The following is a 20950-nucleotide window of genomic DNA, read 5'->3' as shown; positions in this document are numbered from 1 at the left end:
GCCTCCTACTTTTTTCTTCCTTCTTTTTTTTCTTTTAAGACTTTTTCACTGTTCACTACCTGTGCATATTCTATGTACTGTTCATGCAATTTTGATTACATTTTTTGATGAGTTCTAGTGCACCTATGCATTGTATACAATAAGTTCGTTATTATTATTATTATTATTTCAGCTGCCTTAATAGTTGGCATCCTTTGAAGGCCAAGAGTAGCAAGGGCACTTTTGTTTTGCTATGCATGCTAAAATTATCACCACATTTATTCCATTTTAGATGGAGAGTACTTTCTGTAGTGTATGGGCTGTACCCATCAAGGTTATCTTTTGTAGTTCGCGGAGATTGGAGTTACCAAACAATGACACACACACACACACACACACATATATGACAGGTTTCTTTCAGTTTCAATCTACCAAATCTAGTCTCACTGTGTGGTACCTTGGGCAAGTGTCTTCTACTATAGACTTGGGCCAACCAAAGCCTTGTGAGTGGATTTAATAGACAGAAACTGAAAGAAGCCTGTTGTATATATACATATGTGTGTCTGTGTTGTCTTCCATCACCACTTGACTACTGGTGTTTTTATGTCCTCGTAACTTCACAGTTCAGCAAGAGAATGATGGAATAAGTCCCAGACGTGAATAAAAATAAGTACTGGGGTTGATTCGTCAGACTAAAGTTCTTCAAGGCAGTGCCCCAACATGGCCACAGTCTAATAAGGAAACAGGTAAAAGATAAAAGCTATGTGCATGTGTGTGTGTCTTTTTGTCTTACATTCATGCAAGAGTTGTAAACAAGAGGAGTGGTAAGTAGCTTGTTTACCAACCACATGGTTCTGGGTTCAGTCCCACTGCGTGGCACCTTGGGCAAGTGTCTTCTACTATAGCCTCGGGCCGACCAAAGCCTTGTGAGTGGATTTGGTAGACGGAAACTGAAAGAAGCCCGTTGTATCTATGTATATATATATATGTATGTTTGTGTGTCTGTGTTTGTCCCCCAACATCGCTTGACAACCGATGCTGGTGTGTTTACGTCCCCGTAACTTAGCGGTTCGGCAAAAAGAGACCGATAGAATAAGTACTAGGTTAACAAAGAATAAGTCCTGGGGTCGACTTGCTCGACTAAAGGCGGTGCTCCAGCATGGCTGCAGTCAAATGACTAAAACAAGTAAAAGACTAAAAGTGACACCATCATACAAGCAGTGTCTTTCATTTCCAGTCTCCCAGGTAAACCTGTTCACCAGAATAGAATTGTAATCAAAGTGGATCCATAGATTAAAAAAAATGGTTGAGGACCCCTGCTCTAAGTTATAAAAACTAGCTGCAACCGATGTTATTTACTGTCTTACGGGAACCTTTAGGTTATAGGACCAGACCACACTCTAGTAGGGAAAGGAAAGAAGGAAGTCCTGCACACATTACATTTAAAAGACGGGGTGGTTGTTGTTAGAATGACTTAGTTCATAGGACTGCTCGGTTACAATTGACCTAGGGTTAAAGAACACCAACAATGAAATAATGATTAAATAAATAAATAAAACGAGCTAAAATAAAGGGAAATAACTGCTGTCTGACTATTAGTCCAGCCATTGTGGTCCGTTGAGGCGAAGAAAACTTGTAAAGTGGACAATTTTAAACTGACAAATTATTTGTAGTTCGTTCACGATGGAGGGAAAACTTAGATGAAATACATCTTAAAAATTTTATCTGTTGCAGATAATTTGTAAGTTTTCAATATAATTTTTAACGAATCCAATGCTAATTTCTGTTTAAGTTGTTACGTCGTCAATGACAACGAAGTCCTTTTCCTTCACGTGTCAGCTCGGAAGTCTCTTCGTTGTCGCTCGGCCCTTTAAAAATAGCCTTAAAATTCCCTCAGATCACACACGTTATCGTCTTTAAACAGGATGGAAACTTTCGACAGTTTCATCTCAGATCAATATTTCGCAGTAGTTATGCCAACGTTTCAATTTCCCCTACCGCCGTATAAGAGAAAATGTCTTGTATACAACACAATTTTTTAATATCTTTTAATCTCTCATTTGTTTCAGTGTTTGGGTTGCGGCCATGCTGGGACACCGCAAATTGACCCCCACTGCTTATTTTCAAACTATGGTATTTCTTCTATCATTTTCTTTCACCTAACTGCAAAGTTCCAGGGATGTAAACAAACCGGCAACGGTTGTTAAGCTGTTGGGGCTTAACACGGATATTGTCCTTTTTATGGCCAGCAACACACACATATCTGTATGAGTATTTGTGTTTATTCCCCAAACTGTTCAACAGCCGGTGTTGGTTTGTTTACATCCATATAGCATAGCAGTTCAGCAAAAAAAAAAAAAGAAAGAACGATAGAATAAGTAGTAATCTTAAAAGCAGAGGTACTGGGGTCAATTTGTTTGACTAAATCCCTCATACATACATACATACATACGTACGTACATACGTATGTATGTATGTATTCTCACACATATCTGTTCTATTCGTGTGTGTGTCAAAATAACATCTCTTGCTATCTCTTCTTTCCTCTTTTTTTCTGTCCCTTTCATATCTTCCTTCTGAGAGTCTCCTTTGTTCTAATTTTCATTCTTACAGACTACCCCTTATGCAAATAGATGAAGATTAATTAAGACTGAATTATTGAGACAAAGAGTAAAATGTAATTGATATAGATTACGTATTTGTTCAGATGTCAATGATTTTCTTTAAAATAACTAAAATCTGTTTTCTGTAATTTTTCAGACGGTTGTTACAGTCTCTGGGTAAAACAACTCAAGAATTCATAACTGTGAAATATTAACAAATGGCTGCTATAAACTCCAGTGACATTTCTCTGTCAGATATTGTCCGAATTGTCTCATCACTGTCTGATATCTGTGCAAGCTCTATAGGTCCTATGTGTGAGAAGACTCTTTTCACAACTTCTACTGGATTGGTGCAGTTTGTCACTAATGGCATTGACATTCTTAATGCTTTGCAGTTTTCCCATCCAGTTGCAAAGTTTGTGGTAAGTTCTCTTCAACATGTACATTCTGTGACGGGAGATGGCAGCAAATTATTTATTCTTTACATCACTGAATTAACACGGTTTGTTGAACTGCGAGTGAACTCTTCTTCTCAGACAAACGGTACTCAGTTCAGAGAAAATATTCGTAGAATATCTCAGGGATTAAGAAACTTTAAGCGTCTAATAATGGAATTTGAGTTCAGAAATCGTTTATCTCCTTTCAGTTCTATCAATTCTTCCAACTTTTTACTAAGCTGTTGCCATCTGAAACAAGTTTGTAAATCAGTTTTATTGAGTTCTTTGTCTGACAAAGAATCAGTTTATTTCTCGTCTCTACTCATTGATTTTCTTAGTTACGGTGTTGAATGTACTGATTCCTTACATCAAGCCATTGACTTTACTATTAAACACTTTGATGTATTAATTCACAAAGATATTGGTCATTGTTACAGTTCTTCAAAGGTTCTACCTGGAATACTCATACCATGTGAAGGAACATTATCCCATGATCTATCATCTTCCAAAGAGGAAATTGTATCAGTCATTTTGCAGAATTTCTTAACATCTGATGAAGATGCAGAAACAACAGAAGCCACGTTTACAATAACAGAGTTTTATGAGTTCAGTTCCTTACTTGCCTTCCAATATCACCAATGTGAGGCCTTCATCAAACAATGTACACTAAACAATGTAAAACTAGTTTGCTGCTGTCATGAGATTCCAAAATTTGCTGAAACTTTGTTCCAGCAACATGGCATTTATACTATTTCTTACTTTCCTGAAGAATTCTGTGAGTATTTTCAAACTGTAGCCAAAAAGCAACCTCTTTCATGTATTAGAGATTCTCTCTGTGATAGTTCACTAGTTTCATTTGGTTTACATAAAAGGATTGTCATAAATGGTTCCACGTATCTTCAAATGACGCTGCTATCTTGCCCACTTTTGGTAAATGTCTCTTCCAGTCTTATACTCACAGCACCAACGTTAGGTATGGTTCACAGCTTATCCCAACAGATCTTTAAATGTTTGAAATCTCTTAGAATGTGCTTCGAAACATTTCAAATTCTGCCATTTGATCATGAAAGTATTACTAATGAAAACCTTACTGTAACAGCGCCAACCCCTTCTTCAAATATCTTTACCATTCCTGCAATGACTTTCCAAACCAAAATGTTGCAATATAGTCAGGAAAGAACTTTTAAGAATATATCTCATGATGATGGTGATGGTGATATTCCATGGGAAATTCTTGGTGATACATTTAGATGTGTCTGCAGGAAAGTCTGTACATCACAAAAATTTAGTCCAATTCAAATTCAGAATTGCTTACCCGAGCCTGATGACATAAAAATGAATAACAATAATTCTGAGGAATTCTACAAAGACGGAAGCTGGTTACCATTATACACAGAGTTTTATATCCTGCATGCTTCACTCCAAGTGGTGATTCAGCTTTTAAATATGGACCAAATAGTCAAAGTGAAAAGCATTAAAAAAAATGTTTGATTTGAAAAATGAGTGCTGACACACTTAACGCAGGGAGGATGACAACTTGAACTAAACAAGACCAGCTGTATCAATGAAGTAAATGTCGAACAATGCAAAAGTCAAATCAGCCAAACAAAAGCAAGGAAGAAAAGGGAAAAAAATTGTTTGAAATGGATTCAAACAATGTGGAGAACGTGACAACTTGAATTAAACAAGACTACACCTGTATGAGGCGAGGAACTAGACAAGACTACGCCTATATTGAGTGATGTAAACAGAACAAGGTAGAAGTCAAACCAACCTAACAAAAGCAAGGGAGATAGTTTAAAGTAAATAATTTTTTTTTTAATTGGATTGACCCAAAAGTGTTTCGATTTTGTATTTGGTTTGCAAGATTCCTGACGTGAAATCGTGTGTTGAAATATATTTAATTGCATCTCAGAACCATCGTTATGCTAATAATAAATACATGCACCGGTTCTATTACATTTCTTTATTTATCAATCGTTAATTGGTTAACCGTTTTAATCAACCAATAGTGCTAAGCATTTTGTCCAACATGCTAATGATTCTGCTAGCTCACTGCCTTATTATTATTATTATTATTAATAATAATAATAATAAATATTATGGTTTCAAATTTTGGCACAGGACTGGCAGTTTTAGGGAGAAGAGATAAGTCAATTACATCAATCCCAGTACTTGAGTGATACTTTATTTTATCAACCCTGAAAGAACATATAATAATAATAATAATAATAATAATAATAGAGGTTTTGATAAATTTTATTCACAAAGTGTGTTTGTAATAAGATAGATCTCTGTTTAATACTTTTTGTCAGAACACTAAAAACATTTGAATAGTCATTTAAACAGAAAAAATAAAAATAATAATCCTTAAAAGAACCTATTTGGTCTTTGAGCACAATTCTACATACTTTTGGGACACAAATTTTCTATATATGACTCCCTTTTAGAATATAAATAACTGAGGAAAGACGACACTCTTTCTTTCCTTTCCCTTGTGTAAGACAACTCCTTGGAATTTCGATTAATGTTGAGCTCACTCGGACAATTGTGTACATTCTCAGAGTCTTTGTGAACACATCTGTGGTCTGATTCCAGCTGGGTACTTTCACATTTCTCGTGGCTATAATTGACAGCTTCCTAGATGACAAGAAGAAAGAAAAAAAATTTGTCAAATATTTTGTCAGGTCAAACAGAACTTTCATTAATAAGATAACAGGATAACACTGTAAGAAGGATAGAAAGGGAGGAGAACGAGAAGAAATAAAATAGAATGAAATGAAATAAAACAGGATAAGATACAATAAAGTGGGGGAAATGAAATGAAATAAAGTATAAAGCCTGTCATGAAATGCATATTGTAGCTGGGTTTTCATCCAACAACCATTTAACTAAAAAAATTCAAGTATTCTATCAAACAGTTTCATCAAACAACTATTTCCTGATATCTTGGTCATGCCTAGTTGTTTGTCCAACAATTTGAGCTTGGATACAAAACACCATCACACACAATCAAGCATTCTACCAAAGAGTTTCATCAAACAGCCATTTCCTCTAACATACATTAATAAATGTAAGTGTACGTACTTGAATTACATCATGGCTACGTTGATACTGGAGAATAGAGAGAAATAAATGCCAAATGGAAAATTCTGGCCATAGAACATTCAAGAAGGATAAACAGCTGAAACTGCTCTGAAATTAGAAAAAAAAAAACTGAATCAGAAAATATCATCCTCATCTTTATTCTTATTTGGCTTTTCATGCTTTTTGGGTTTGATAAAATACAGAACCATTAGGTGAAACAAACACTGCAGCAAGGTGGGTGGGTAGGTGGGTGTATGGATTGATTGTAGGTAAACGAGGTTACTTACCTGCCAAGCAAGGAAGCCACTGAGTCTCACTTCACCAGATGTTCGCACTACAAGATCAGGGTTGGGAGATCTGCCACTGTACATGCAGTTTTGGAGAACCTCTTCATCAATATCACTGCATCAAAGATAGAAATATTTGTAACAACCACGCAAAAAACGTTGACAACACAACAGTTTCATATGGAATTCTTTAAAAACTTGAAAAGTAAACATGACAACTGTATTGGACTTGACTGGATTACTTCTGTTCAGTCCATTGAAGGTTGGAGGCCTCAGCATGGTCTTTCCACCAACCACAATCTGATGGCTTAGTGGTTAGGGCATTTGGCTCACAACTGTAAGGTGATGAGTTCAATTCCTGGTGACATGTTGTGTCCTTGAGTAAGACACTTTATTTCACATTGCTTCAGTCCACTCAGCTGGCAAAAATGAGTAGTCTCTGTATTTCAAAGGGGCCAGCCCTGTCACACCCTGTGTCATGCTTAATCTTCATGAGAACTACGTTAAGGGTACACATGTCTGTGGAGTGCTCAGCCACTTGCACGTTAATTTCACGAGCAAGCTGTTCCGTCGACCGTATCAGCTGTCACCCCTGTCGTCGTAACCGACGGACTGCTCCATATAATATATACCTTACCTTGTTTTGATCAGTCCTAGCTGCACAGCTTCAGTCACTTCCTTCAAAACACAAGTTATTTCCTCTTGGGAGGAGTAAGCAATACAGATGTTCAAAATGTTCCTGCAAAATTCAATGTTAGATTCTTGGTTACAATTATTTACAAGTAGTTCAAAAGCAAGCTTCTTACCACACAGCCACGCCTACCTCTATGTTCCAAAAGTTTTCAATGCCCCACAAAAATTTTAGTGGGTACACTTGCCCCCTTTGTTCCTGAGCATATAAATAACAAACCATTGAAGGAACTCTGTATAGTGGTTGATCTGCTAGAAACAGCAGCCGAATCCTGTTAAATCACCTCCTAACGTCTTTAAAAAGAAAGAGCATATAGAAAAGTAGATAGGATGGTCATGGCTAGAACACCTTCAATCCAATTTCTGAAGAACCAGGGCTGATTTGGGGTTAAACAACAAGCGTCAGTGGTTGTTCAGCCTGGTAAAAATCGCAGCCAAATCCCTCTCAGATCAAACTCCCACCATCTCCAACAACAACAACAGAATGTCAGTCATATGAACTTCGATGTGGTCTCTCAGCGTACTAGAAATAGCAGCCAAATCACTCCCCGAGTTTTAAAATGACAGTCAAAGCTAGAACTGTTTTGATCCTATAGTTGCGGGTATGAAGATGTGATTAAGAAGCTCACTTTGCAAACCATTTAGTTTCGGGTTCAATCTGACTGTGCGGTACCCTGGGCAAGCGTCTTTTACTATAACCCAGGACCAACCAATGCCTTGTAAGTGAATTTGATAAAAGGAAGAATGTGGAAGTCCGTCGTGTGTGTGTCTTTTTGTTCACTACCACTGCGTGACAACCGGTGTTGGTGTTTTTACGTTCATGTAACTTAGAGGATCGGCAACAGACGGATAGAATAAATACCAGTCTTAAAATAGATTCTCGCAGTTTTATTAACAGATAAAAGATATGTAATAATTAAATCATATTTATGCACTTTATCGAGTTTTGCTACGCGCAAAGGTTCCCCGACTCCGTGGTGCAAATAATGTTAGGGGACGCTGCCCTTAGGAGCGGGCCCGACGCAAGGAACTGAACAACAGCATAAGTAGTAGTAGTGGCGGTGGTAGCAGTAATAATAATAATAATAATAATAATAATAATAGCGGTGAAAAGTCGGCAAGCAACCATCGCTTATTTCCCTTCATTACACACAAAAGAAAGCAGGAGCAGCCTCTCTTATCTCCCTTCATCTCCACAGGAATGGTAAGATATCGGGGCAAGTGCGACAAGAGACGACAAAACACCAACCCTCCCTACCACGTCTCTTTCGAACTCTACGAATAATCTATTCCTATAGGCGTTTAAAAAATCACTACTCAATCACAATTAGGTGGAACAATCGACAATTAAAGCAACAGTACAATTATCTTCGAACGTTTGTACGGTAACATTATGCAAATAAGATGCAACTATAATTTTATCTACGCCGTATACTCCAAGTATATAAATAAGTGGCAGAGTAGTTATAGTCGAGGTCCGCGGTTACAGGTATTGATAACGTTCATTCTCCCTTTTCTCATTAGGAAGTGCGCGACTCAGTCTATCACCTTTATACAGTCTAGGCCTGTCGATCTTGCTAAGTTGATCCCGAATCCACCATTCGGTCTCTTTAACTTAAACCAATGACCCTGTAGCGAACTTGACCTTACTTTTTGTTTGTTTTTGTTCCATTTTCTCCATCAGATGAAACCGCTTCAAATTTTCGGTTTTGCGCATTCGTTCAAATTCTTCAGATTATTTTTCATTTGTAGCATATGAAACCAGATGGTGATGGGGATACGTGGAGGCCTTCATCACTATCAACAAAGGAGGACTTTAACGCGGTCGTAAAATCGTCATAAAAACATGGTTGGATTGCATTTGATCGTAGGGCTGTTGACTCAGGGCTGACCTGGGGTTACACAACAGCAAAGGACATTGAACTAATGAAGCAGCTTCTTCGGGTTCGCTCAATCTGCTAGAAATAGCAGCGAAATTTCCCTCAAATTGCATTCTAACGTCTTTAGAAAAAGATAGTGAATAAGATGTAATCCTGGCGAATATCTCTTATCTTTTACTCGTTTTACTTGTTGGACTGCGGCCATGATGCAGCATCATCTTGAAGGGTTTTAGTTGAACAAATCGACTCCAGTACTTATGTAAATTCTGGCAATGATTCTGTCGGGTTTTTTTTGCTGCCAACCTACCTACGAGGACATGAACAAACCAGCAACGGTCGTTTGTGTGCGTGAAACAAACACAAACACATTATATGTATCATTTAGCCAAATTGCCACGCGGTGGGGCTGAACCCGAAACCATGTGGTTGGGAAGCAAGCTTCTTAACCACATAGCCATGTCTGCGCATATATCTAAAAGAAAATGTGACACGTCGGTCTCGAATGGAACTTCTGATCATAGGTTGGCTGGATAAGGATGAGACCGAAGTGTCTGAACAACAACAACAACGGTAATGAAACCAAGGAAGTCTCTACGTAGTCATTCGACTGCCTGCTAGAAGTAGCAGCCAAATGTCTCTCAAATCGTAATCTTTTGTCTTAGAAAAGAAAGATAGGTCGGATAATGAGTTACTGAGTTGATCGTGTCGAAGAAAAATAAAGAACCACTATGTTGTCTTTCGATATGTTAAATAGCAGTCAAATCTCAGTCAGTTCACACAATACTATATATATAGATGATGATGATGTATATATTTTAATGATACGTTAGATAGTTCTAGAAATTACGAAGTATGAACTTATTGTTAAAACATACTTGCATAGATAAATATTCCGCTTTAAAATATAAGTCCAAAACAGAAGAATATATAATCATGAGTGAAAAAAGAAAAATAGGACATTAATTCGACACTCAGTGCGTCAATCGATCGCACACCATAAAGGTCAGCGGAACTTACAGAAACAAGCCAACACGCTCGCGGCATTACCTTATACTCTTCCCATTCTTTAATCATCATGTTTTCTCATTCCATCCAATTCTCATACACTTTTGCCATCTCCATCCAGTCTCCCTTTCTCTTCTTTTACACTCAAGGCGCTAATCACTTTTTTTTATTGCCTTTTCTAGCTCCAAACCTGTTTCTTCCACTTTTCATTTCTTTGTAGTGTCATTTGAAATAATATAAAAAACATTTTTATTGTAGTGTTCTCCCTGTCATAACAGAGTGACTGACAGAATTATGGCATTAATTGTTGATTAATTGTTGATTAGTGATTGAGATATTGCTTACCTGGAATTGTTTTTGAAAATTGTGACAATTTCAGCAATATTCTCTCGGATATCTTTTGGAAGCAAACTCAGATTACCAAACACTCGAATACACACTTCATTCTTCAATAATTCCTCTCTGAAATTAAATTAATAAACATTATTTACATTTGATGGATATTTGTCCTCATCTTGTTTGTTGTTAACACGTTTCGGCTGATGTACTCTCCAGCCTTCATCAGGTGTCTTGGGGAAATTTCGAAGCTGGGTCCTCATTGATCAGGTATTTTTCAATATTATCATTATTATACAGGTCACTGCCTGGAACCGAACTCGGTTACACTTGATTACACTTCCACAACAGACAAAATATTTTAATAATTATAATTATACAATTTGTAATGATATTTAATCTTAAAATTATAATAGGATTTTTTAAGCATCAAATAGTTAGGAAGGTCCAACTGAGTAGAATAGGAACCAAAGGGGTCCATAGATTAAAAATGGTTGAGAAACATTGGATTAAGGTTTGGGTTTGGGGTATGAAGACCTTGGATACAAGGGTGAAGAGAAGAGGAGAGAAGAATGTCTGAAGGTGGCATGAGTTCAACCAACTCTGAGGAGCAGAAGCCATTACAAAAACTCAAATTTTAGGTAACAATATAATTACATTACTTACTTCTCTTGCAGAAGACGTTTGAACCTTTCTCGTGCTAGACCCATCAAACAATCCACCTCCTCCTTCGACCGTTTGAAGTTATCAATGCTGAAGGCATAAACAGTAACTTCAGTGATTCCAAGATTGTGGCACCAGTTCAGCACCTGCAGAAAAGAAGAATGCCAGACATTTAATGTTTTGGTTGCTTGTAAGTAGGAAATGTGGCCTCCATCACCAACCCCATTGGTAGTATTGGGTTGCCAAATAATTTTTTTCAATTCTTTGCAGTGTCATTTGAAATAATATAAAATAAAGCATTTTTATTGCAGTGTTTTATGGGTTTTGTAGCTCTCTTCTTCTTCTATAACTTTTGTTAATTGCTTTTGAAATTTGGATAAGATTTACTTGTTTTCAGAAATGTCACAATGGAGTGCCAAATGGAGAAAAAAAAAAATCAGTATTTTCGGCACCTGCTTCTTTTTGTTTTCAACGAAGGAACCAAAGTTGCCAAAGCCATTTGAGACATTTGTGCTGAGTGGGATGAGCTACTCAACCTGAAGGAAATTCTAACTGGGCCCCAACTGCAAGGTTATGTTCTGCTTATCTTGATATGAGATCACTATGTCACGCACATACGGTTGTGATGCATGTGCCTGGTGTACCTTTATCAGACGGGTAGTTATGATGGGTGTACTGGACTTTGTATATTTGTACCCCAGTGTCACTTTGATGGCATGCTCTGCTGGCCCACTCGATAATAATAATTATGATAATACTCTTTTTTTAAGTGGGCCCTGCCTTGTGTTAATATCCTCTCAATTCTGGAGCTGACAGGATTATCCAGATAAAAGGCAAAGTCAACCGCAGTGGAATTTGTATGTGAAATACCGCTAAGTATTTTGCCTGGTGTGCTAACGATTCTGCCAGCTCACCACCTTAATAATAATAATAATAATAATAATAATAATAATAATAATAATAATAATAATAATAATAATAATAATAATAATAATGATGATGACGATAATAATAATAATGATAATTATTTAAAATTTTTGCCACAAGGGCAGCTTGGGGGAGGTGGAGATGTGTTGATTACATCGACCCTAGTGTTCAACTGGTACTTATTTTATTGACCCCCGGAAAAATGAAAGGCAAAGTTGACCTTGGCAGAATTTGAACTCAGAACGTAGCGACAGGTGAAATACCGCTAAGCATTTTGGTCAGCATGCTAACGGTTCTGCCAGCTCACCACCTTAATAATAATAATAATAATAATGATAATAACAAAGAAGAAGAAGAGTAACTGTAGTGGTAGTGGTGGTAGTAGTAGTAAGCAAGGCCTCAATATCTTTGTAATGTTACCTCAGTAAGTGCAATAAATCCTTTGATATGTCCCTGCGATTGGTCTATTGAATTCTTGCTGGCAAAACGCCGGTTGCCATCCATGATGAAGGCCACATGTTTCGGCATGGGGCCAGTCTTTATTATTTGTGCACAGATACCTTGCAGCCATGACAACTCTTTCTTCTTAGGGATCCAAGACAAATCCATCTTGTTTAATTTGGTTCTGGAGGAAAAGGGTGAGAAAAAAAAAAAAAAGAAAATATACATTTTAGTTAATATCTGGATTTTACATCTGATGGACTGTAATAAAATAAATACCTCACAATCACAACACATCACAGCAGGTTGCAAAGCGAGATTCTTAATCACACAGTCATGCCTGCGCTTAGAGTGATATTAAAACATTGATGCTTTAATTTTTTTATATCTTTGAAATGAAAAACAAAAAACAAAACAAAATTACAATTTATTTAGTTAAAATTTTTCCAATGAAAATTCGTGAAGAGAAAAAAACAAAGCGACTCGTTACAATAATTATCTCCCTTGCTCTACATCTCCAGCTGATGACCTTTCTTCGTAGGTTATTCACCTCATCTTTTACGGTGCATATTGACAATATGGTTGTGGAGTAAGAAGCTGGCTTCCCAACCACATGCTTCCGGGTTCAGTTCCACGGGCAAGTGTTTTCTACTACAGCCCAGGGCTGACCAAAGGCTTGTGAGTGGATTTGGTTGACGGAAACTGAAAGAAGCCCGTTGTATATATATATATATATACATATATATATGTGCGTGTGTGTATGTATTTATTTATTTATGTGTGTTTATCTTCCTCCCAACGCTCGACAACCGGTGTTTACGTCCCCGTGACTTAGCGGTCCGGTGCAAAGAACAATTGAATAAATAGCAGGTTTTGGAAAAAGTTAAATGCTGGGTCGACTCGTTCAACCAAAAAATCCCTTCAAGATGGTGCTCAAAGCATGGCCTCAACCCATTGACTGAAACAAGTACAAGATAAAAGATATCGGCACTATCACGCTATTAGATGTCTAATAGCGTGATAGTGCCAAGATATCTTTACATTTTGATACCTGATCATCGCCATGTGTTTTATCCCTGGATATTCACAGTCCTAAACTGGATTTGAAATAACAATTTTTCTTTCAAAACTAAAATTTTCCATAAACGAAGTAGTTCCAACCATGTCCATCCCACCTTAAAAAAAGAAAAAATCTAGAACTAAATCGTCTAAAGTGTCCAAAAGCCGCTATATATATATATATATATATATATCGATCGTTTGTAGAAAAACATAAATCCGGATAAGAAGCACACTCTAAGATGTAGAGCATGTTTTGAAGTGGTCTTTGGCCAACAGGTTTGGGGGTCTGACGATACGCCGTAAGGCCAAACGCTTTATGGACGGGAAACCTAAGGTAACCTCATAAACCGGCCTCCCCCATTATAACACACACACCCATGCATCGAGTTCTAGTTGTTTGTCAACATACATATAGCTGAAATTCTTTAAACGAATACAAGTACACATTTTGTTGTGAGCATCTACAAATATAAACATGTAAAAAGTAATGATGTACGCATAGACAGAGACATGTTCACACTGAACATAAATGCAGGCGCATACATCTACATACATACGCAACCCCAACTCTACCACTTATTTACAAACCCAGGGAACTTTCTTAACTTAATTTTGTCGCATTGTTAACTCCATAAAGAACTTAATTTTTAATAAATACACGCAACATGGTACGTACATTTACATGGCATATTACACACACACACACATTAAAACCCTCAATGGAAAAAAACAAAATCACTAAGATAGAGAAAACTATTGCATCCCACCAAGGGTCCAAGTACAGGTTAAACCTTACACGTTGACATATTTTAAGGAAACATTGTCTTTCTTTGGCCTCCCCAACTTACTAATAGTACAGATCTGTTGTTCAAAGTATCCGGATTAAAAGATATTTTATTAACGATATTGTTGCTGTAGTTTATCCTACATACCCCCATCAACCTTGATCATGCAAGCTTAGAATCAAAAGTATTCCAGCCGTGACCTCACCATTGCTTTAAGGATTATAAATTCTACATGTTCTGCTCTCCTTCATACGAGACCACAGGCTGTGATCTGAGTGATTTGACTGCTATTTCTAACAGGATGAAACGACCACATGAAGGCTACATCGTTAACGCGTTTTATTTATTTTACATTTTTGATAAAAACTATGTTTAGATTAAAGTGTATTACAAACTGAGGTGTGTGTATGTATACACGCTGGAGTATATAAACCAAGGTGTATATAGACGTTGATGTAGCCGAAAGATACATAAACAAAATGGATCGAAGATCGAACGAGAGGATTCCTATTGTTATGGTTGTTTAGCTGGAAATCAGCCCCGATGAGCCAAGTTTATAATCAAAGACATTCCAGTCGTGTCATCCCGTTTTATTATTATTATTATTATTCAAATACTGCATCGAAGACTAAATTATCCGATGCTTTCTTCCATATTTTTCAAAGACGGAAGCATGTGATTCGACGTAGATTTCGCTGTTATGCTGCTATTTCTAGCACGTCTAGCGACTACTTGGCTCGGGTGAAAGTTTGGTCGTTCTCGATTTATAATTACATGTCGTTCTGTGTTAATAAATACAAACACGAAAGAAGATACATACAAATGGCACTGATAAAAGAAGCGTTAACGAAACGAGCGCGAGTATGACACGTCGCAGTCATATTCCCCAACCTTTATACATTAAAGAGAATCCACGTTGGGAAGGAACGAGAGTAAACGATAGATAGATAGATTGTAAATGAGTGCTACTTACTTTGTTTTTAAATGCTACTACAAACGAATTTAAGAAAGTGATATCGATTTAGGTAATCACATTTAGTTGGTTAGATTTGGTGAGGAATTCCAAGAAAGACTTGGGGAGTGAATGGAAGAAAAAGACAGAGAGTGAGAGAGAGGTTAAAATAGAGTGACAGATTAAACTGGTACAAGAAACGATAGATAGATAGACAGACAGATAGATAAAGAGAGTGAGGGCAAGAAAGAAAGAGAGATATAAAAGACAGGATCAACCGGTGGAAGAGACAGACTAAATAGAGAGTGAAAGAGACAGAGGGGAGAGAGAGAAAGATGATAGATAGATAGACAGAAGAGTTGAGCTGAGACTCTATGGAAGATAAAGTAATATCTATATATAAATAACATAAACGTCAGTTTTAAACTGTTGGTAGTTGACACAAATTATCGTTTAGTATAACATAACTGTACTGGAAGAGAACACACACGCAAAGTCAGAAAGACTGTCAGGCAGAAAGATTGGTGTATGAACAGCGTTAAAACCATTTCAATTGGGTGACTTAAGGAGATCTTAAAGATTCAGCAGTAAAAGATAAGAAGAAGTGGGTTGGGTAGTCGTGATCCCTATTCTTATTTCTTTATTGCTCACAAGGGGCTAAACATAGAGGGGACAAACAAGGACAGACAAAGGGATTAAGTCGATTACATCGACCCCAGTGCGTATCTGTTACTTACTTAATCGACCCCGAAAGGATGAAAGGCAAAGTCGACCTCGGCGGAATTTGAACTCAGAACGTAGTAGCAGACGAAATACCGCTAAGCATTTCGTCCGGCGTGCTAACGTTTCTTCCAGCTCGCCGATCAAAAAACCTGTTGGCCCAACACTTCCTCCATATCTTTAAGAGATCTTGGGCCAACAGGTTTTGGGATCTGACAATACACCATAAAGCAAAACCCTTTACGGACGGGAAACCTAAGGTAATCCCATAAACCGGCTTTCCCCATTTTTAATATATGTATATGTATATATATTTATGTGTCTCTGTGTCTGTGTTTGTCCTCCTCCCACGATCGCTTGACAACTGATGGTGTGTTTATGTCCTCGTAGCTAAGCAGTTCAGCAAAAAGAGATAAATAGAATAAGTCCTGGGATTAATTTCTTTGACTAAAACCCTTTAAAGCAGTGCTCCAGCATGGCAGCAGTCAAATCGCTGAAACAAGTAAAAGAATACACGCATATATAACACACACACACACACACAAATCAAATTTGGTGATGACTTAGTAACTGTCAAAAGTAAATAAATAAAAGAGAAATACATAAATTAGAAAATAGAGTTATCGTGTTCGTCTATTGGTAATTAATGAAGAAAATGATTCCAAACAAATGTCAGCATATGTCACCTGAACAGGCTCCAGCCTATACAACAGGAATGAAATGATTGGACACAACTGTTAGGACATTCAACCTGTTTTGGTACTGGAGGCAGACTCACCCTCACACACAAGCATGTGTGCACAGCAGTATATATAGAGAGAGAGGGGGAGAGAGAGAGAGGATGGGAGAGAAATTGACATCAAACATACATATAAACAGAGATACTCAAACGTATGAACAGAGAGAGAGAGAGAGAGAGAGAGAGAGAGAGAGAGCAATATTGGTTTCAAATTTTGGCACAAGGCCAGTGCAGTTGACCCCAGTGCTCAATTGGTACTTATTTTATCGTCCCTGAAAGAATTAATGGCAAAGTCTACCCTGACGGAATTTGAACTCAGGACGTAAAGAGGTGCGAAATGTTGCAAAGCATTTTGCCAGGTGTGTTAACAATTCTGTCAGCTTGATACCATAGAAGGAGAAAAATATTAATTTCAAATTTTGGCACAAGGCCAGCAATTTTAGGGGTAGGGGTAAGTTGATTACAGCGACTCCAATGCTCCACAGGTATTTATTTTGTCGACTCTGAAAGGATGAAAGCAAAGTTGACCTCAGCGGAATTTGATCTCAAAAACGTAAAGAGGTATGAATGCATCTAAGCATTTTGCTCAGCGTGCAACCCCCTTGAGTATTGTGTAGGGCAACTCCTTTAAGTATTGTGTAGACAAACACACATATTTATATATGATGGACTTCTTTCATTTTCCGTCTACCAAATCCACGGCCCAAGGCTATATATAGTAGAAGACACTTATCCGAGGTGTCATGCAGTGAGTTTGATTCCTGAATCGGGCTGCGTGTTGTATTCTTGAGCAAGACACTTTATCTCACATTGCTCCAGTTCACTCAGCTGTAGAAATGAGTTGTGATGTCACTGGTGCCAAGCTGTATTGGCCCCTTTGCCTTTCCCTTGGATAACAAGGGTACCATGGAGAAAGGAGGCTGGTATGCATGGTTGACTGCTAGTCTTCCCTAAAACAACCTTACCTGGACTTGTGCTTCGGAGGGGAACTTTCTAGGTGCAATTCCATAGACATTCATGCCTGAAAGGGCTCTCTACCATTTTATCAAGGAAATAGACAGGCTAAGTGTATGGAGACAGAAGGACGTGACTCTGGCTCAATAGCCAGGGTCTGTGGTGCTGCCACGTAAAAAGAAACCTGTACACTCTGTGAAGTAGCTGGCATTAGGAAGGGCATACAGCTGTAGAAACCATGCCAAAGCAGAAAATTGAAGCCCGGTGCAGCACTGGTTTTTCAACTCATGTTAAACTGTCCAACTTATAATCACCATAGAAAACGGATGTTAAATGATGATGTATATGTAAAAATTATAATATATATATTTATAGACATATAAAATATATAACAAGTCTATATATATATTTATATTAAATATACTAAATCTTATATATTGTATGTGTGTGTATATATATATATATATATATATATATATATACACATATATTATAAATAAATATATATATATATATATAATATATATTATATACATTCATTTAAACACCCATTATTTTTGTGTGTATATATGTATATATATATTGAGGTAGTTGTCCATATATGAGAATAGCACACTCAATATTATAGAACAAGTATACTTTTATATTGTCAACCAATATATTACTGGTTATGGTATGCCATATCCAGTAATATAATTATTTATGTATAGTGGGTCAATATTTGTATACAGCTCTATCTATCTATTATATAAATGATTATATAACTTAGACTTTAAGTATATATATATATTAAATAAATTAGATTGTATTATATATGTTCATATATATATAATGATTTATATGCTTATATAAACTGGATTATACAGATTATAAAATGGACTGTAAATTGGACATAGAAATTGGATTATATATATATAATCATTCTTACAATATATGGACATACATATATACCTATCCATAAGATTATTATATATATAAAAAAAAAGTATTAGATTACATATACATGTATAAGAATATATATGTGTGTGTGTGTGTGTATCTATATAACTATCTATCTCAATAACCTCCGCTACTGGGACATTATTAATCTACTGAATATACATGCATTTTCTGAAGATATGGTTATACCAACAAGCACACACATGTCTATATCCAACACTCCAATACCACTATCTACCAGATAGAAAAAAAACCCCCAAATATAATAGATGCTATGACACTCCTCCTACATAAAAATAATGATTCTAAACCAGATGATAAAGATAAATTATGTTGGTATATATAAAAATAACGAAACGAAAAATATAAGGGTTAATAGAAGGCGAAAACGAATTTAATGTCAGTTTCAGATATTTTTCTTTTCACATGAAATAAAAGACAAAGTAACTATAAAAAAAATGAATCCAAACGAAAAACGAAGAATACCCGGAAAAGTAGAGAAAAAGGATTGGTCGAGGAAATGCGTGTGCCAGCTGTTTAGTCAGCTTAGTCGATTTAGTGGATAATCTAGTGGAATAATGTACCCCAACATTGGGACCAGTGTAGTAGCTTGCTTGCTCATCACGCACATACAGAAACCCACTGTTATTGCATACACACACGTGAACTCACACTCGCCATAATCTCTGCAGCCATTACGATTACTATGGCGTAGAGGCGACACTCGATAGAACTCTTTTGGCAAAGCGAATCAATGATCCGCTTTCATACCCGGAGTTGTAGTTATTTTATTTTCTCTCACATTGCCTAATAATACTCTTTGGCAATACATGAATGACCCAGCATCTTATTTCCCTTTACATCTTTTCCCATTTACTATCAAACTAGCGTTTGCGGCTGTTTACTTATTATAGCGAAGTTAGAGTCGGCCTCTTCCGTCACGAAACACATTATAGTTTCATATTCATTATTATTCATATTTCTATGATTTTTAATTATAATTACTGTTTCTGTCTTTCAGTAAGAATAGAAAATAAAATAAAATAAAATAAAACCTTTTAACCATTAAGTTTTTCCGACCTGAAATGTCACATCTCAGGTTTCGATTACAAACCACATCACTCCTTACTTGATAGTAGTAATTACTATACTAAGTCTTTCTCCTTTTGGTTTCTCTTTTAAACACGGCTTTAATTTTTTTTTATTATAATAAAAAGAAAAAAAAATCTTTTTGCTTTAATTTAATAAGTTGAAAACAAAATAAATTGTGCTATTCGCTTTGATATTTGTACTCACCCGTTCGTTCGAGCTGAACGACATCGGGGGCTGTGGCTAGTCTTTATGATGACGTTGCTAACTGACTAGCAGCCATTAACGTTAAAACATTACCTCCCCTCCTCCTACCACTGCACTCACACTATCTCGCTAGCTGAATAAAAGAAAAATAGTGCGGTATCGATCGAGCATAGAGATATGTAGTAGAGAAGAAAAAATCATGTGTTACGCTAAATTCACAAGAGTACAGCAGAAATAAAATATGTTGATGGCTAAAATAATTCTTAAGTTGCTTGCCCTGTAGTGAAAAACGAATTGGCAATATAGTGCGGAAGTAAAAAATAAAGAAATAAATAAAACAAACACAAAAATAAACGAAGGACGAAAAATGAAACAAAAACAACAAACGTCAGGCGCCGCTGTACGAAGCAATGGGAGATATTAATACGCATGTAAATAGTTCGGGCGGCGAATGTCGTTGTTCGCTCAATGACTACTCCATAAAATATGGCTATGGCTAGTTCACTAATTCTTAATACAACAGCGTACAACTAGTAAGGCATGCAAACATATAGAATCTGAATATGTCGGAGGAAAGAGGCGGAGATAAAGGTGGAACGCAATTAGAACTAGGTAAGTGTAGAAAAGAGATTTATTATTGTTATTTTGTGTTTTATTTCCCTTTCGGTGTGTGTGTCTTGAGGTTTTTCCTAAAAAGAAAAAAGAAAAAGAAAAACCCTTCCGACGACAGCCACCACCGTTGTTGATATCTTTTTATATTATTTACATGTGTTTGTGGGGGTAATAAAACAAATGTCATATCAGAAATACATACCCTCAGTATATACCTATATACATTTATATATATTATATATAGATATGGGTATATGTTTCCTAGGAAGGGCACCGCATACAATAATAATAATCATGTTTAATAGTAATAAACCACAATATAAACAAAACTCACTTTCTGTTTTCCTTTTTGCAGAGCTCTACTTTCTAATTGCCAAGTTTCTGGAGTCTGGGCCGTGTAGTAAGGCAGCTGAAGTAAGTGATTATTATAGAAGTATTAAAAAATTACCCTCTGTAGTTTAATATTTAAAAAGACCCCTCTATTGTTTAATATTAAAAAAAAACCCTATCATTTAAATCGAAAAAAGATCCGACCGATTCCCTTTTCGCGTGTTTT

General features: G+C 36.6%; 3 protein-coding genes across 12 annotated transcripts in view; 2 read left to right on the top strand and 1 right to left on the bottom strand.

Moving 5' to 3' along the window:
• Window positions 1–9: 9 nt before the first annotated feature.
• LOC106874925 (BBSome complex assembly protein BBS10) lies at window positions 10–4980 on the top strand. Of its 5 annotated transcripts, none has more exons than XM_089339121.1 (2): window positions 10–725; window positions 2740–4651. In XM_089339121.1, the coding sequence occupies exon 2, from the start codon at window positions 2801–2803 to the stop codon at window positions 4508–4510; it is 1710 nt and encodes a 569-aa protein (XP_089195247.1). In that variant the 5' UTR covers window positions 10–725; window positions 2740–2800; the 3' UTR covers window positions 4511–4651. The 5 variants fall into 5 exon arrangements, with proteins under 5 accessions (XP_089195247.1, XP_014778359.1, XP_014778513.1 ...); XM_014922873.3 differs by lacking the exon at window positions 10–725 and adding an exon at window positions 1577–1720 and having other exon boundaries at window positions 2740–4980; XM_014923027.3 differs by lacking the exon at window positions 10–725 and adding an exon at window positions 1819–1946.
• A 282-nt stretch (window positions 4981–5262) lies between these two features.
• On the bottom strand, window positions 5263–20866 carry LOC106875357 (dehydrodolichyl diphosphate synthase complex subunit DHDDS). 5 transcript variants are annotated; one of them, XM_014923653.3, is made up of 8 exons: window positions 20729–20866; window positions 12315–12519; window positions 10971–11113; window positions 10314–10430; window positions 7031–7132; window positions 6394–6508; window positions 6107–6214; window positions 5263–5659 (listed from the first exon to the last, which is right to left on the bottom strand). In XM_014923653.3, the coding sequence occupies exons 2-8, from the start codon at window positions 12501–12503 to the stop codon at window positions 5423–5425; spliced, it is 1011 nt and encodes a 336-aa protein (XP_014779139.1). In that variant the 5' UTR covers window positions 12504–12519; window positions 20729–20866; the 3' UTR covers window positions 5263–5422. The 5 variants fall into 5 exon arrangements, with proteins under 5 accessions (XP_014779139.1, XP_014779063.1, XP_014779217.1 ...); XM_014923577.3 differs by lacking the exon at window positions 20729–20866 and adding an exon at window positions 19783–19918; XM_014923731.3 differs by lacking the exon at window positions 20729–20866 and adding an exon at window positions 16541–16650.
• LOC106875700 (PH-interacting protein) overlaps window positions 20210–20950 on the top strand; it is a 49944-nt gene continuing 49203 nt past the window's right edge. For both annotated transcript variants that reach the window (XM_014923977.3, XM_052975444.2), the window contains exons 1-2: window positions 20210–20394; window positions 20750–20808. In XM_014923977.3, the coding sequence (XP_014779463.1) occupies window positions 20346–20394; window positions 20750–20808 (108 nt within the window). In that variant the 5' untranslated portion in view covers window positions 20210–20345. The remainder of the gene's footprint in view (window positions 20395–20749; window positions 20809–20950) is intronic.

Source organism: Octopus bimaculoides, chromosome 21 (genome assembly GCF_046866305.1).
Source record: "Octopus bimaculoides isolate indiv1 chromosome 21, ASM4686630v1, whole genome shotgun sequence".
Taxonomy (NCBI): domain Eukaryota; kingdom Metazoa; phylum Mollusca; class Cephalopoda; order Octopoda; family Octopodidae; genus Octopus; species Octopus bimaculoides.
This window is presented reverse-complemented; position numbering and strand designations above follow the sequence as displayed.

Bases quoted from the DNA above. Each gene is read 5' to 3' on its own strand.
- LOC106875357 (XM_014923653.3), bottom strand. From the start codon at position 12,503: ATGGATTTGTCTTGGATCCCTAAGAAGAAAGAGTTGTCATGGCTGCAA. The intron at 7,133-10,313 runs GTAAGCAATATC...TGAATTTTGCAG, and splicing joins ATTTTCAAAAACAATTCCAG to GAACATTTTGAACATCTGTA. The intron at 6,509-7,030 runs GTAAGGTATATA...TCTTTGATGCAG, and splicing joins CTAGGACTGATCAAAACAAG to TGATATTGATGAAGAGGTTC.
- LOC106874925 (XM_014922873.3), top strand. From the start codon at position 2,801: ATGGCTGCTATAAACTCCAGTGACATTTCTCTGTCAGATATTGTCCGA.